Source organism: Triplophysa rosa, linkage group LG1, assembly GCF_024868665.1.
Source record: "Triplophysa rosa linkage group LG1, Trosa_1v2, whole genome shotgun sequence".
Lineage (NCBI taxonomy): Eukaryota > Metazoa > Chordata > Actinopteri > Cypriniformes > Nemacheilidae > Triplophysa > Triplophysa rosa.
In genome coordinates, this window is record NC_079890.1 from 5,688,500 (window position 1) to 5,702,898 (window position 14,399).

Sequence of the window (14,399 nt, forward strand, 5' to 3'; positions counted from 1 at the left end):
CCGGGTTGTGTGGGGTTTGTGGTCCCCCGCCAAGACCACCGGAACCACCTCTATGAGGACCCCATCCCCCCGCAGGTGGACCGTTATATTGACCTTGTGGCTGTGATTGGTGTTCTGGACAATTTCTGAACCAATGTCCATTTCTGCCACACCCATAACACTGATTCCCGTTCTGCCCCCCTCTCCCTTGACCTCCCTGTCTTTGGCCATTTCCTCTCCAAGGGGATCCCTGCCTACGATTGTGGCCTTGGGCATAACGTTGGTTGTTAAATGGATGTTGGTATTTGGGTCCTCCAAAGGGAGAACCACTGTAAGGTGGGCCTTGGTATGGGTCTATGGGTTGGGGTGCATTAGTTGCTTGTTGTGACATTTGTTTGGTCTTTTTTGTTGTTCCCTCACTCTTAGCCTTCTCTAATTGTAATTTCAACAGTTGTGTTTTGACTTTTTCTAATTCTTCTTCTTCTTTGCTGACCCTCTCTACAGCCCTATCAGTGTGGTGTACTAAATGTCTTTCCCATACTTCATTAGTTGCAACTGGAATGTCTGGGTTGTTCTCCATGGATTGTTTAACTCCATTTGGAGCTCCTGTCATGACTGCTGTTCTGAATATGTCTCTTGTTACCGGATTAATTAGACTATTTTCTTCAACCATTTGTTCCCATTCAGCAGCACAACGAAAATAATAGGCTGCTCCAGTCTCACCTGGTTTGATACGGAATTTAATGTTTTGGTACACAGTTGGTGGTACAGGATATAAGCGTCTTAATGCTCCGCCAACATCAGTGCTTACCCTGACGAATGGAGTCTCATTTGGTTCTCGTACAATGCCAGCTTCCACTTCTAAACCCTGCATTTGTGAGGCTGTCAGTATTTGTCCTAACAGGCATCTCAAGTCACCCAAAGCCAAACAAGTTCCATGACATAGGATGGTTAATTTACTTAGCCATCTGCTGCCCCCAGAGGTAATAGGTGGCAGTTTACTCACTATTGCTGTCATATCACTATGTGACCAAGGCTGGTACTGAAGGTTCCCACCTGGTCTCTACATCAATGGTGCCTGTATCTGAGGAATTTGTAATTGATGGCTCGGCGTATAATCTAGGAAATTTTCTCCCAGGGATTTTAGTAATCTCGGTTCACCACTAGGCTGACCTGCAGTACCACTTCTAGTTCTCTTAGCAACGGGTTCATACACTGCCATTTCTCCAGTGATTTGAATTTGTAACGGGCTCCCTTCTATTGTTAGTCTGTGTGGGGTCACGTGTGGTGACTGCACTGGGCTTGTTTGTGGTGTAATGGCAAATGGGGTACCAGGTGGTGGCTTGGTTGGGAAAATACGTGGTGAAGTTGATGGCCACATTTGTCTGGGTGCTTTACGGCCTTGTCTCAGCTCACCATCATTTTCCTCCGTGTCTTTTACCTCTTCAATATCTAAAGGCCCACTCTGTGCTTCCTGTTGCCCGTCAATTGTGATTCATTTGGTTCATTGTATCTCTCTTGCTTTAATTCCTGTACTTCTCTGTGTAACATGCTCAATGTATCTGTTATTTTGTCTAAGTTCACATCTACTTCTCCACCACCGATCTCTACCACCACCTGCTGGTGGGACGGCTCATATGGCGGAGGATGGCTTAATGAAGGATATATTGAAGGTATGTGTTTCTGAAGGGGAGGAGCTGTTAGGTTAGTCTGAATGTTTCCTGTTTTTTCTTCCTTTCTGTCTTTGGCTGCTGAGCTGTTCACTTCCCCTTTCTGTGTGCTGAGTGCCGTGGATGTTAATGCCACTCTAGTCCATACCCTCAAGTTCTTTTTTAAACTTTCTTCTTCACTGCTGTGTTTTCCTGCATTATACCACTTAACTTTGTCTTTGTCTTCAACATGTCTACGTAACTTATTATGGGCTTTCTTTTCCATTTCTCTAATTGTTGGTGCAAGAGGAGTCACAATTTTTTCCTCTCTGCCCCACCCTTGATCATTACACAACGCTGTCCAACATTTATCAATCTCTTTCTGTCTTTTCTTTCCGTCTTCTGGCTCAGTCTGTGCTAATAACATATCTTTAACCTTTTGCCATTGCACCAATACTGGTTGACACCCGTACTCATCACACTCTTTTTGAAATTCAGACATTTTACTAACAATTGTACTGTTCACAATCTTTTACAGCCTTATGTATTCCAATTTATAGTATAAGGTGGTCTTTGTGACCAGTTTTCCAAATTAAGTAACTTAATTATTGACGCAACGTCTCAGTTTCTCAACAAGTCTCTGCATCAACGTCTTTTCTTCAATCGCCTTTATCAGTATTCACATTCAACTCTTGACATTTAACACACAACAAACAATTTTGGAATATTCCTTTACGAGTTCGTCAACTTGAAGAACTATAATTCAACCGGATTTTTGAGCATACCGTCTCAGGGGATTTCAACCCAATTGGTACTTTGTGAGAATACCGTCTCACTGGACTCCAACCAAAATGGTTTTTTATGAGAATACCGTCCCAATGGATTCCAAACCGGATTTTTGAGCATACCGTCTCAGGGGATTTCAACCCAATTGGTACTTTGTGAGAATACCGTCTCACTGGACTCCAACCAAAATGGTTTTTTATGAGAATACCGTCCCAATGGATTCCAAACCAATCTGGTACTTTGTGAGAATACCGTCTCACGGGACTCCAACCCAACAATTCTACGACGCAACGTCTCAAAATCCAATTTTTTCTATGACGCAACGTCTTTTCACATCTGATTTATTTAAAACCTGTGTTTTACGTATTTTACCAGTATCTTCTTTCTTACAGAATGTTCATCTAGTTCAACACAACAATTTGAGTATATTCAAAAGCAGAATTTCGATTAAACAGGCTTCTGCTTACCTCTGTTTGTTTAAGGTCGACCTGTGTGTTGAACCGGACTCCGTTCTGTTCCCTCACTTGCAAATGTGCTGATGTCTGTTCAAAAATCACGTCACGGGTCACCAATTGTTGGACTTTAAAGGCAGTCCTGCATGTTCAAAAATTTGAAGAGACAATTTGCTCAAAAGTAATATAAGGTTTTATTATCAGATGTAAAAAGGAGTAACAAAGCTTTGGGTTGCCAGTAAATCACCACTCTCTCCAAAAAGCCAACAACCACAAAATATTCAAAACACTCCTATTTATAAAGTATGTGACGTCGTTCTATCTTCTGACTCCTCCTCTGCTTTTTGCTCCCTTTCCACCAATCACCGTGAAGTCCTTTTTCTTAGTTCCTGTAAAATAACACCTTCTCAAAACATACATCCTGTGGTCAGTCGCTAGTATTGAGGAATGTTCTCCAGGGACACCCTCCCCCAAGGAGTGGTCTCCTAAAAACAGTCTATTGTGGCCGGACAACATACCAACATTCTTAACATTCTTTTAGTAAAAAGAAAACACTCAATCATCTAATGTTTTTAATTATATAGCATTGTTTCTTAATCCTATGATTCATTAAAACACATCACAACTCATGATTATACTTAGAACATATGCAGTGGATTGATTCATAACATTTATTTTTCTTTGTGACTCTTTATATGTGTGTGTGTTTATCTAGATAATTTACGACTCCAACCCCCAACTTTCTCTGTTTTCTTTGTTTGCCCCAGTAACTTTCCACTGAGTGAAATAGAAAGCACATGACCAAAACACACAGCTTAATGAAACAAATGAAAGAAAACACTTATTGATTATATTGATATTTAAATCATACTTTTATCTAAAAAATATTCCCACACAAGTGAAACCTGCCGATTCCGATTTTTGCCGATTCCGATTTTCTATCCACAAACTATAATTGACAGTATACTGTATATAAAACCATATTAACTTTTCTTCAATACACATTTTTTTATTTTCATTGAATAAATGATTGAACATTACAATTTCCCTAAATGCAGTTCTCCAAGCTGCATTAAATTACAGAATCTTCTCTTTCCCAAACAACTCTTAAATTGAAGAACTCTGTGACTGAAAAGAACTAAACATGTCACTTAATTTACCTTTTTCATTTTTGTACTCATCTCACAAAAGTCTAAGATAACAATAAAATACTTCAACTTTATTCTCGTCTGTTTCCGTTTATGAAACTAACATTGCTTTATTTCATTTTTTCTGAAATGTAAAATAAATTGTCTTTATCTTGTGTCTGTAGTATTAAAAGAAGTGGGTTGATTTTTGCTGCAACTTATATCACATATATTGGTTGATTTATTCCTTTTTTTATATTTTGGATTTTTAAAAACAAGTAGAAGTCGTGTTGAATGTCATTTTACCTAGGTGAAATGACCACAGTTTTAACGTAAGACAAGCAATCAGGTTGAGTGGAATTTACGTTTGTTTTACACAGAGTGAACGACTTCAACATGAGTTTAGAATGTGTCAGAGTTTAGCATGATGCTAATAGCATCACTGTTAGCATACATACCCCATGTAGACGGAGCAGCGAGAGATGAACTACAGTGCACCTTTTTGTCTGTACAGTACATGATGCGTGTGCACGCTCGTGCAGTCAGCGGATATGAGAGATGCGCGTCAGTCAGCAGAGAGTCAGCAGGTGGACACACATGCGAGTATAAACGAGCCGTGAAAGACAGGCTGTGCGCGCGCACGTTTACATGTTTACTTGCTAGATTATACAGCAGGCAGTGCAGCCAAGCAGTCAGACAGGCAATAAAATGATTTAATCTTATATTGTTTTCTGTGTTAAGTTGCAGATAACTACATCCATTATTTTTAGTTTTTGAGTTTCTGGCCAAACATAAGTAGGGTCTGGCATGGGGCTCAAATTTGCAGGCCATGATCATTGCAGATTCCCACCACTTTCCATCTATGGCTGTGGTCATCATCATTGAGCATCAGGCCGAACCAGAGCTGTGTCTGTCAGTCTCGGGTGTTTTCAGGAGCCTGAAGATGAGACATGGAGACAAAACAAGCTGATGTTAGTGTATAGGTCACTCTCATATGTAAAAATGATGTCATGGCAGAAGTTTGGTTGAGCTGACTCCTGCAGTATAAACATGTTTTTGGTAATGAAGATGATGTTTGGCTAGATTCATTCGTAAATTTTGATTACTTACCTTTGAATGTGTCACTGAGTTTGCCTCACCAATCAAAGTCAGACCTGCAGTGGTTTAGAGCTTGGCTTATGATTCACCTGAAACAGAGACATGTACCTATAAGTACTATTAGAACACACAAAACTTTATTTACAAAATTATTTTAACTGTAAATTGCTATCATTTTAATGTGGAAATGACTTTAAAAGAAACATGAATATATCACCTTTAAAACATTAAGTATGACACAGTTGTCAGACTTCTGAGCTGAACTGATACTTGGTTAGAACTGCTATAAATACCCGTCTCTTCCATGTTCACTCCTAGGACAAGGTCATATACGAAACTCTGAAATGTCAATAAATAAAACTAAATACAAGTTGTACAACATACTGTTGAAGAAACATCAAGATAATGTGCATGAAAATATTTTAGAAAAATGGTTTATGGAAGTTCAACCAGTAGAAGTAAATAATGATTGATGCTAGGATAATATTGTTAATATAATACTTGTTTTAAATATTAAGTAGAGTATATACATTTTAACTATCCTAAATAATTGGTAAGGCAGATTCCCATAAATTATATAACCATAGAGTATCTTCAATTATAAAAAAACCCATAAAAAAATAAAGCTTACCTGTGGGGTGTATCAGTCTGCAGGCACCTCAGCAGGACTGTTAAATCAGGACTTTGATTCAGGACAAACAACCAATCAGGAGGCAGCTTCTAAATAACTGATTTACTTACTACCAAAAAAAGGCAGGAATAAAGAACCTTTTCCCAATACAAAGAACCATTTCAGCTGAAAAGGGGTTCTTCAGAAGACATGGTTCTAAATAGAACCTTTACCATCATTAAAGAACCTTTTAAGAACCATTATTTTTTTAGAGTGTACGGTTTGTTTAAATGCGACCGAACTACAGGACCCATTCAACAAATTGTTTTTTTTTAATAAAATGAACATACAACAAAATTTAATAAATCGTTTATTTAATACAATTATTATACAGTAAAATAATAATATAAATTAATATTAACATAAATAAAATATAAATAGTTAGTATTAGACACTAGCCAAACACAAACTGGAGGTTAACTGGGGGTCAGGCGCACGCGCGTCCGATGAAACGGTCTATAGTAAAGAAGCACACAGGGGTCAATTTTAATTGACAGATGTGCTAGTTCTATGGAAAGCATACTTCTATCCAGTGGTGTAGTCGAGGGTGTAATATTTGGGTAAGAATACTCAGGATTCCGTATATAAGTGTATCAAAGTTTAATGATTTTGCACAACTACCACATGCAGCATACTTTCTAGCAGTAGCCTACCCAACCAGCTCTACGCGCTAATCTCCATAATACGTGCATTATGGCCAATGAGAACACAGGTGCATAAATTATAACAGGTGATTGGTCCATGACCAACATATGAATACTGTTAGAAAAAACAACTGTTTGAAAAAACATCCTGAACAAAATATTTAGCATATGTGACCAGAAAGACTAAACATCTTAGAATGTCAAAATGTCGTACTAGCATTTATGTAATCTGTAGAGATTTAACTTTTAGATAATACCATAATGTAAATACGTGGCTTAACTGTACCGCATGACATGTAAACAGCATGAGTAACATAGATGGTTATACATGCATATACATTAAAATCTCATCTAGTATTACAACATTCACAATTACAGGCTTTGGTATTGAAGGGCAGCGATCCGCCTACACCTTGTACAATCACAAATCCAGAATAACTCTGGGCTTGATGGCTCACCCATACCTGGTTTTGTAAGTGTTTGTTTGTAATAGTTCTTCATTGCAATTAGGTACCGCGACAGCATCAGTCTGTGATGCCTCAGTAATAGTTGTTGCGACTGCCTCAATATCCTCACGGATTGTAGCTTCACCATACCAATTGCTGGTTTCCTTGGTGTTCAAAAGATGGCGCCTGTTCCTGCGATATTCCTGCCCTTCTTCTGTACGCAAATGATATGATCGTGCAGTATCAGCTGCTTTGACGATGACGGCTGACCTCCAATGACCTCACTCTTACATTCTGACAATCTGTCCTTCCTTAAGCTGAGGCAAGGGCCGGGCCGATCTGTCATAATAGCACTTTTGATGGTGTTGCATTTACCACCTTCTCGCCTTTGCATCCTTACTGCGCACAACTTTAGGCATCAACTGCTGGTTGGTGCTAGGTAAAACTGAACGTAGGCGACGACTCATTAGCAGCTGTGCTGGGGATTTGAAATCGTCTACAGGGCTGTTACGATACTCCAGGAGACTGAGATATGGGTCTCTTTTGTCAGTCTTTGCTTTTTCCAGGAGCAACTTGGCAGTCTGGACAGATTTCTCTGCCAACCCATTACTTTGAGGGTAGTGTAGACTTGTTGTGGTGTGGGTAAATTCCCAGGTCTTGGCACAGGTTTCAAACTCCCTTGAACTGAACTGGGGCCCGTTATCCGAAATAACAGTCTCAGGAATACCATGCCTGTCGAAAGTAGACTTTAACTTGCGGATCACAGCAGATGATGTTGTGCTGTAAAGTTTGTCCAACTCCAGGTATCTGCTGAAATAGTCAACTACCACAAGATAGACTTCATTGTTCCAGGTGAATAAATCTGTAGCGACGACTTGCCATGGCCTTTCTGGAATCTTGTGACTGATCATGGGCTCTTTGCTGTTGGAGGGACGATGTGTGAGGCATGTGTGGCATTTACTCACAATCTCTTCAATCTCTTTCCCCATCCCAGGCCAAAACATAATGTCACGTGCTCTCTGCTTGCATTTCTCAATGCCCAAGTGAGAGGCATGAATCCGTGTCAGCATTTCTGGGCGAAGGCTTGTGGGGATGACGATTTTCTCACCTTTGAAAACAATACCATGCAGGTATGACAGCTCATCACGATGGTTCCAGAATTCAGACACACCTTGGGGGCACTGTCTCTTTTCTTGTGGCCAACCTCTCTGTATGACCTCCTTTAATGTCTGGAACTGTGGGTCACTTTGGGTTTGAGCTCTGATCTCATCCAGCTTTGAGTCACTGACAGGCAGACTGCTGTACATGGTATGCACTAGCATGTCCATTCCCTCGGTAATGCTCACATCTTGATCATACAGGGACTTCCTAGACAGCGTGTCTGCGACAGGGATGTCCTTTCCAGGCCGATGAATGATGACAAAGTTGTACTTCTGGAGCTGTAAGATCATCTGCTGCAATCTTGGGGGAACCGATGCAATCGGCTTTCGCATTATGGATTCGAGAGGTTTGTGGTCACTTTCAACGATGACTTGGTTGCCATAAATGTACTGGTGAAAGCGTTTGCATCCAAAGAGAATGGCATAAAGCTCCTTTTCTATCTGTGCATAATTGACTTCAGTTTCCGTGAGAGATTTTGATGCATAACCGATTGGTCTTCCTTCCTGCAGGAGTACTGCCCCGAGCCCATACTTTGAGGCATCCACTTGTAACCGAATATCTTTGTGAGGGTCAAAGTAGGCAAGTACAGGTCCTGGTTCACATGTGAGTAACTCTTTTATTTTCTTGAAAACATCGTTATGATGCTTGCTCCAAGAAAACTCGGTTGAATCCTTCAGGAGCTGGCGGAGGGGTGTGTTTATGTCAGACAAACAGGGTGCAAACTTTGAGAGGTAGTTGATCATTCCTAAAACAGTCTCGAGCTCTCCCTTGTTTTTAGGTGGCTCCATGTTTCTTACAGCCTTGACTTTTGCAGGATCTGGCTTTAAGCCATTTTCCATGAGAAGATGCCCAAAGTAGCTCACTTCTGTAGCACAGATGATGCTCTTCTCAGGGTTGAGCTTGACTCCTCGCTGTATGCTTCGCTGCAACATAGCTCTGAGGTTTTCATCGTGTTCAGCTTTGCTTCTTCCATACACAAGAATGTCATCAACTATAGCTGTGACTCCATGCAGACCTTCGTATGTTTCGTCAATTTTACGCTGAAACTCATCCTGGGCTGAAACCAGACCGAAGGGAAGACGCCGGAAAAGGTAGCGTCCAAAGACTGTGTTGAAAGTAGTCAGCTTTGATGACTCCTCTGTGAGCTTAATGGCCCAATAGCCAGATCTAGCATCTACAACACTGAAGTAGCGGGCTCCAGCTAGCTTAACCGTTACATCTTCAAGTGTGGGTAGCGGGTAATGGGGTCTCTTAATGGCCTTGTTGAGGTCCCTTGGGTCAAGGCAAACTCTTAATTTTCCTGTGCGAGGTTTTTCGGCTACAACCATTAAGTTAACCCATTCCGTTGGCTCTGTGACCTTTACGATGACATCCTGTTTCTCCATGCAATCCAGCTCTTCCTTAAGACGGCTACGTAGTGCAATTGGGATACGTCTCGGAGGGTGGACTACTGGGGTTGCTTGCGGGTCTAAATGTATGGTACACTCACCAGGAAACATTCCGATACCTTTGAAAACATCTGCAAACTCCTCCATTACTTGTGCTTCAGCTTGTGGTTCTGTAACTGACAGGACAAGTTTGATGAGGCCAAAGTCTATACATCCTTTGAGACCTATAACTGGGGGGGCATTTGTGTCGACAATGTAAAACGTCATGTCCATCTCAACATCGTTGCGTTTGCATTTCAGGTCGCATTTTCCTTTTACGGTCAGACGTTCACCGCCATAGCCAAACAGAAGTCGAGATGTGGACTGTAGTGTGCACTGTGTGTTTAACTCTATGTATTCACTCAAGGGAATCACGTTAGCTGATGACCCAGTGTCCAACTTGAACTTGATTTCAGCTTGTTCCGGACCAACTTTAATGCTAGCAAAAGCCTCCTCTATTCCAGAGTCTTTCCTGTCTTGTGTCACAGAATCTATGAACAAATCGTCATTTTCTGCAATCAGATCCATGTCCTCCTTACTTATTGCATGCACTTTTTTTCCGTAGTTGGCGCGACACACTTTAGCAAAATGGTTTAATTTGCCACAGACTTTGCAGACTTTTCCTCGTGCTGGACACTGAGACCTGTCGGCATGAGACTTATTGCCACAATATCCACACCCTTTGTAACAGATGCTTGTACCGCCACTAAGTGGGGTGCATTCCATGAGCTTGTTTGTGTGCTTGGTGCTGCGTTGCCTTGGGACTGCGCCTTTAAGAGGATGACGAGAGATAGCGTGCACGGTTTGCTCACGGAATGTGCTCGAGTTGCTTGTAATAATCTTTAATTGCGCCTGAGCCAACTCGTGAGATCTAGCCACGTCTATCGCATTCTCAAGTGTTAACCCAGAACCCACGTTCAAAAGCTTCTCTCTCACTCTTGGTGAATGTATCCCAAACACGATACGATCCCAGACCATCTCTTCGCTATTTGCGTAATTACAGTCTTTAACAAGGAGACGTATCTCAGTTACAAACTGTTCGAAAGGTTCATGCGCTCCCTGCACCTTTTCATGGAATTTGTCCAATTTGTTCATTGAATTTGTTCAATGGAAAGTCATGAATAAACAGGACAAACTGAATGAACTGCTACCAATATTGTAGAAAACGCCTATGACTGATCTCAGATCTGACCTATCTCGGCGCTCATCAATCTAATTGAGATGGCCAATCAAATGAGGTAAGCCGAGCATTACTATCCAATCAAATGAAAAAAGGCAGGAGTTACTTTTGACAGAAGCCCAGCTCGAGGTCAGTTTAACTGTGAAAGAGCGAAATGTAAGTAGCTAAATGTTTCATCATAGAAATGTCAGGGGTAGTCCACATGTCACGTCTAAAACGCATGCAAAACGCTGGCTTCCTCTTTCCACAGCTCGCGGGAGTTTGCGCGCCTGTGGTGTCGTTTACTGTGGGCGCGCTTGACCCACGTCAACATGGTAAACGACCGAATGTTAAATCCAGTCATGTAAACTACAAAACGCCGTTTACACGTTTCAGGTAATGTCAGTGTGATGAGACAAAAACATGACCAGACCTTCACTAGTTCATGCTAAAGCGCATGGCTTACTCAGGTGTGTTTAGGTTGTAGATAAAACAGCTATAATGTTAGCAAATATTTCAAATGCATAACTTCTAAATGTATTCTCGTTCTTTAATTGTGTTTCTATATTCTTTAAATGTTACCTGTTTTAAATAAAAAAACAAGTATCTGCAACTTTTGTAATTTGATGTCTGTGTTATTACTCAAAAAGTTAAAGGAATAGTTCACTCAAAACTGGAAATTCTGTTATCACTCGTTTACCTTTATGTAATTTCAAACCCAAATGCTCTTTCATGAAACATAGATTGTATAATATTTGTATAAAAATATTGACCAAGAACTACGTTCATAATTTGCTGGACCGCTTAAAAAATGGGGGCATACTTTAACAGTATACCCACTTCTCCAGGCACCACTACACCACTGCTTCTATCTGTAATGTATATGTGTATGATTGTATGCTTTTTGAACCCTGTTTTCTTCTTTAGAAATGGATGTGTCTCTCCAAAGGAGTTTGAGTGTTTTGGATCGTCTTCTCCTTACACACTCCATATGGTTGCAGCTGTCCATCAACCCTGCCTCTACTCACCAAATCCTACAGAGAGAGATAGTCGGGGTGAGCCATCAGCACTTGGCCTCAAGCCATGTTTTTCATCATAACTGATAATATAATATAGCATAATTACAGTAATCATCCATTGACAATGCTCAATGAAATGGCTGTAATTAGCAACTCATCAACCATTTATACGTCTGTTCCAACTATAAATATCCTAATTTTATGCATTTTTAATCAATTGACATAATATTTATTGTTATTAAGTGAACGTTGTGACTCCTCTCTGTCCATAGACATTTCTGGTGTGTAAATGTAGCGCCTCCCACAGGAAGGTTCTTTGTGTGCGAGTAGGGGAGTCCGGTGTGTGTGTATCACAGTATCCCATCCGAGAAGAAGACTCCAGTGAGTTTAACACATCACATGTAAAGATGTTTATTTTTAGGCAAGCGGCTATTTGCACTAAGTGTAAATAGCAATAGATACTATTTACACTAAGTAAAAATAGTGACAGATGCTATTTACACCAAGTTTAAATGTAAGTAAATATAGCAGCATTTCTTAGTGATATGGTATTTACACTAACCGAAAATAGCTGTATTTTCTTTGGATTAAGTGTAGTAGTTAGATGCTATACTTATACATAGTGGCAGATACTATTTGCACCTCAGTATTGTTGTGCGTTAAACACTATGCAATAATGACAAAGTGTAAATCGTTATATTTATAAAATAATAAAGCCCTACACCTACCCCCAACCTTACCCGAAACCTAAACTTTACAATTAATTTAAAACTTTGAATTGATTAAAACTTAAATTAAAACTGTAAACAAATGCCTTCATGATCTGATACGTGATGTAAAAAGGTAAAAGAGCGATTTTGGCAAAAGGTGGATTTGAAACCAGGTCTCCTGCATCAAAGCTAAACACTTTATGCCTTACACCCCTGGAGTCGCAGTCACTATTTGAAATGGCGTGGTTCTTACACTTTCTCTATTCAGATACTGGTGGGTGGAGTTATAGTGCAAATAGTTTCTACCAACAAGGCAGGCTATTTGCACTCGGTGTAAATAGTTAGGACCTCCTATTGACATCTATTGTCTTTATTGTTCTTAAAATAAACAAATTGTAATTATTAAATCTTTTGATTAGCCTACTATAATATAATTTTTAGAGTGTTCTCTGTTCAGTTTAAAATTAACGGTATACATTTTTATATTTTTATAAAAACATTTTAATGTGTTTATATTGGATCTATAAAGTGCTTTGTCTCTGTGTAGCATTTTCTTTAGAATGTTCAGCCCTAAGCTTCCCGGATCTCTGCAGACTTGTTGCCTTTTACACAGTCAGCAGGTACATTACACCACTGTACATTATATTGCAGTGATTAATGTAGATGAATGTAATGAAAATGTAATAATTTCTACTGTGTGTCATTTGTATGTGTGTATGTTCAACAGAGATGTGTTGCCTTTTCCTCTTGAGCTCCCAGAAGCAATTGTACAGGCAACAACACATACACAGCTGGAAATCATTTCACATTTGGGTTTGGGTAAGACTGACTCTCTGACTTTGTGCCCTTTAAGACTATTTATTACACAGCGCTCTGGAATACTTGATTCTGATTGGCCAGTCGTGACATTCCAAGATCTGGTATTCTTCGATCACAACTGCTCAAATACAATAACACTGGTCATCTGGGTCTGCATCCCTTAAAAATGATCTAATAAAATATTTTAAATAAAAATTGTATGTCGTATAGTTTACTTAGCCGTACAATGAGCGGGATGATGTACAGCTTGTCCTGATCATCTTGTAGCGATATTTTCTGCAATAACAGCCGGCTGGCTGTATTGTCCCTTATGTAAACTCCCTTTTGTGTGTAAAATGAGTAATAGCCTTGTTTGCTGTGCTCAGACACTAACTGGGGGTTAGTTTGCTTTTGAGTCCAATATAGTGTTTAACTGTCCTATTATTTAATAACATTTAATAAATTTTGACATATTCACAAAACAGTCCACACTATAATGTGCGACACTTACACAACAAAGACACTCATTTGGAGTGTTTGTTTCGGAACCTGGCATGTTTTCTCCCTTAGTTCAGTTTGTTTAGGCATAAGAACACAGCAATTTTCACTTTTTCAGTTTCTTTTGCATTTAGTTCCTGGCGTGTCTGCCAGCTGAGAAGCGCTGAAAATAAAACACGTAGCCAGTTTGTTATGAGCTTTAAAAAGTCTAAAACTTCCTACTATGGTAGTCAATGATGTCCCAGAAATGTCAGTTGCATTCATGACAGAAGTATCCCTTTAAAATATAATGAACATAATGGTGTTTTTTGTCTCTGTTCTGCTCTTTTCAATCTTCTATGATGTTTTTAGAGTTCTGGAGTTCTCAGACATCTCCTGGCCTTCCAAATGGTCCCCCTCCACCTTCAACACCCCACCGAACGCCTAGAGTCATCAGCCCCTGTTTCATTAACCCCCTGTTCCTTCAACCACCCCAGCCCAGCAGAGCCGCCTCACATAAACGCCACCGCTTCAAGCGCAGCCTCAGGGTCCGTGTGTCCAATGAAAACTCTCTCAGTCTGTCAGGTGGAGAATCGGATTTAACGCAGGGGGAGACACCTAAAGACAATTCCAGCCAGGATGGCCAGAGGAGGACAGGAGGGATGAGCATGCTTAGGAGGACCCAAGCTCTGTCTCCCACCTCAGAAGAGGAGGACGAACAGATGATGGGACAAATACCGCCTGTAAGTTTTTTTGGATGATTTTGCCATCCAAATTTTGCGGGGGGGGGGGGGGGG

At 40.3% G+C, this 14,399-nt stretch overlaps 1 protein-coding gene across 3 annotated transcripts in view; it reads left to right on the forward strand.

The window, feature by feature from the left end:
- Nucleotides 1–14,399, forward strand: part of rin1b (Ras and Rab interactor 1b) — a 113,869-nt gene that overhangs the window by 50,591 nt on the left and 48,879 nt on the right. For all 3 annotated transcript variants that reach the window (XM_057348387.1, XM_057348369.1, XM_057348377.1), the window contains exons 2-6: nucleotides 11,526–11,653; nucleotides 11,890–11,998; nucleotides 12,875–12,947; nucleotides 13,055–13,146; nucleotides 13,975–14,345. In XM_057348387.1, the coding sequence (XP_057204370.1) occupies nucleotides 11,528–11,653; nucleotides 11,890–11,998; nucleotides 12,875–12,947; nucleotides 13,055–13,146; nucleotides 13,975–14,345 (771 nt within the window). In that variant the 5' untranslated portion in view covers nucleotides 11,526–11,527. The remainder of the gene's footprint in view (nucleotides 1–11,525; nucleotides 11,654–11,889; nucleotides 11,999–12,874; nucleotides 12,948–13,054; nucleotides 13,147–13,974; nucleotides 14,346–14,399) is intronic.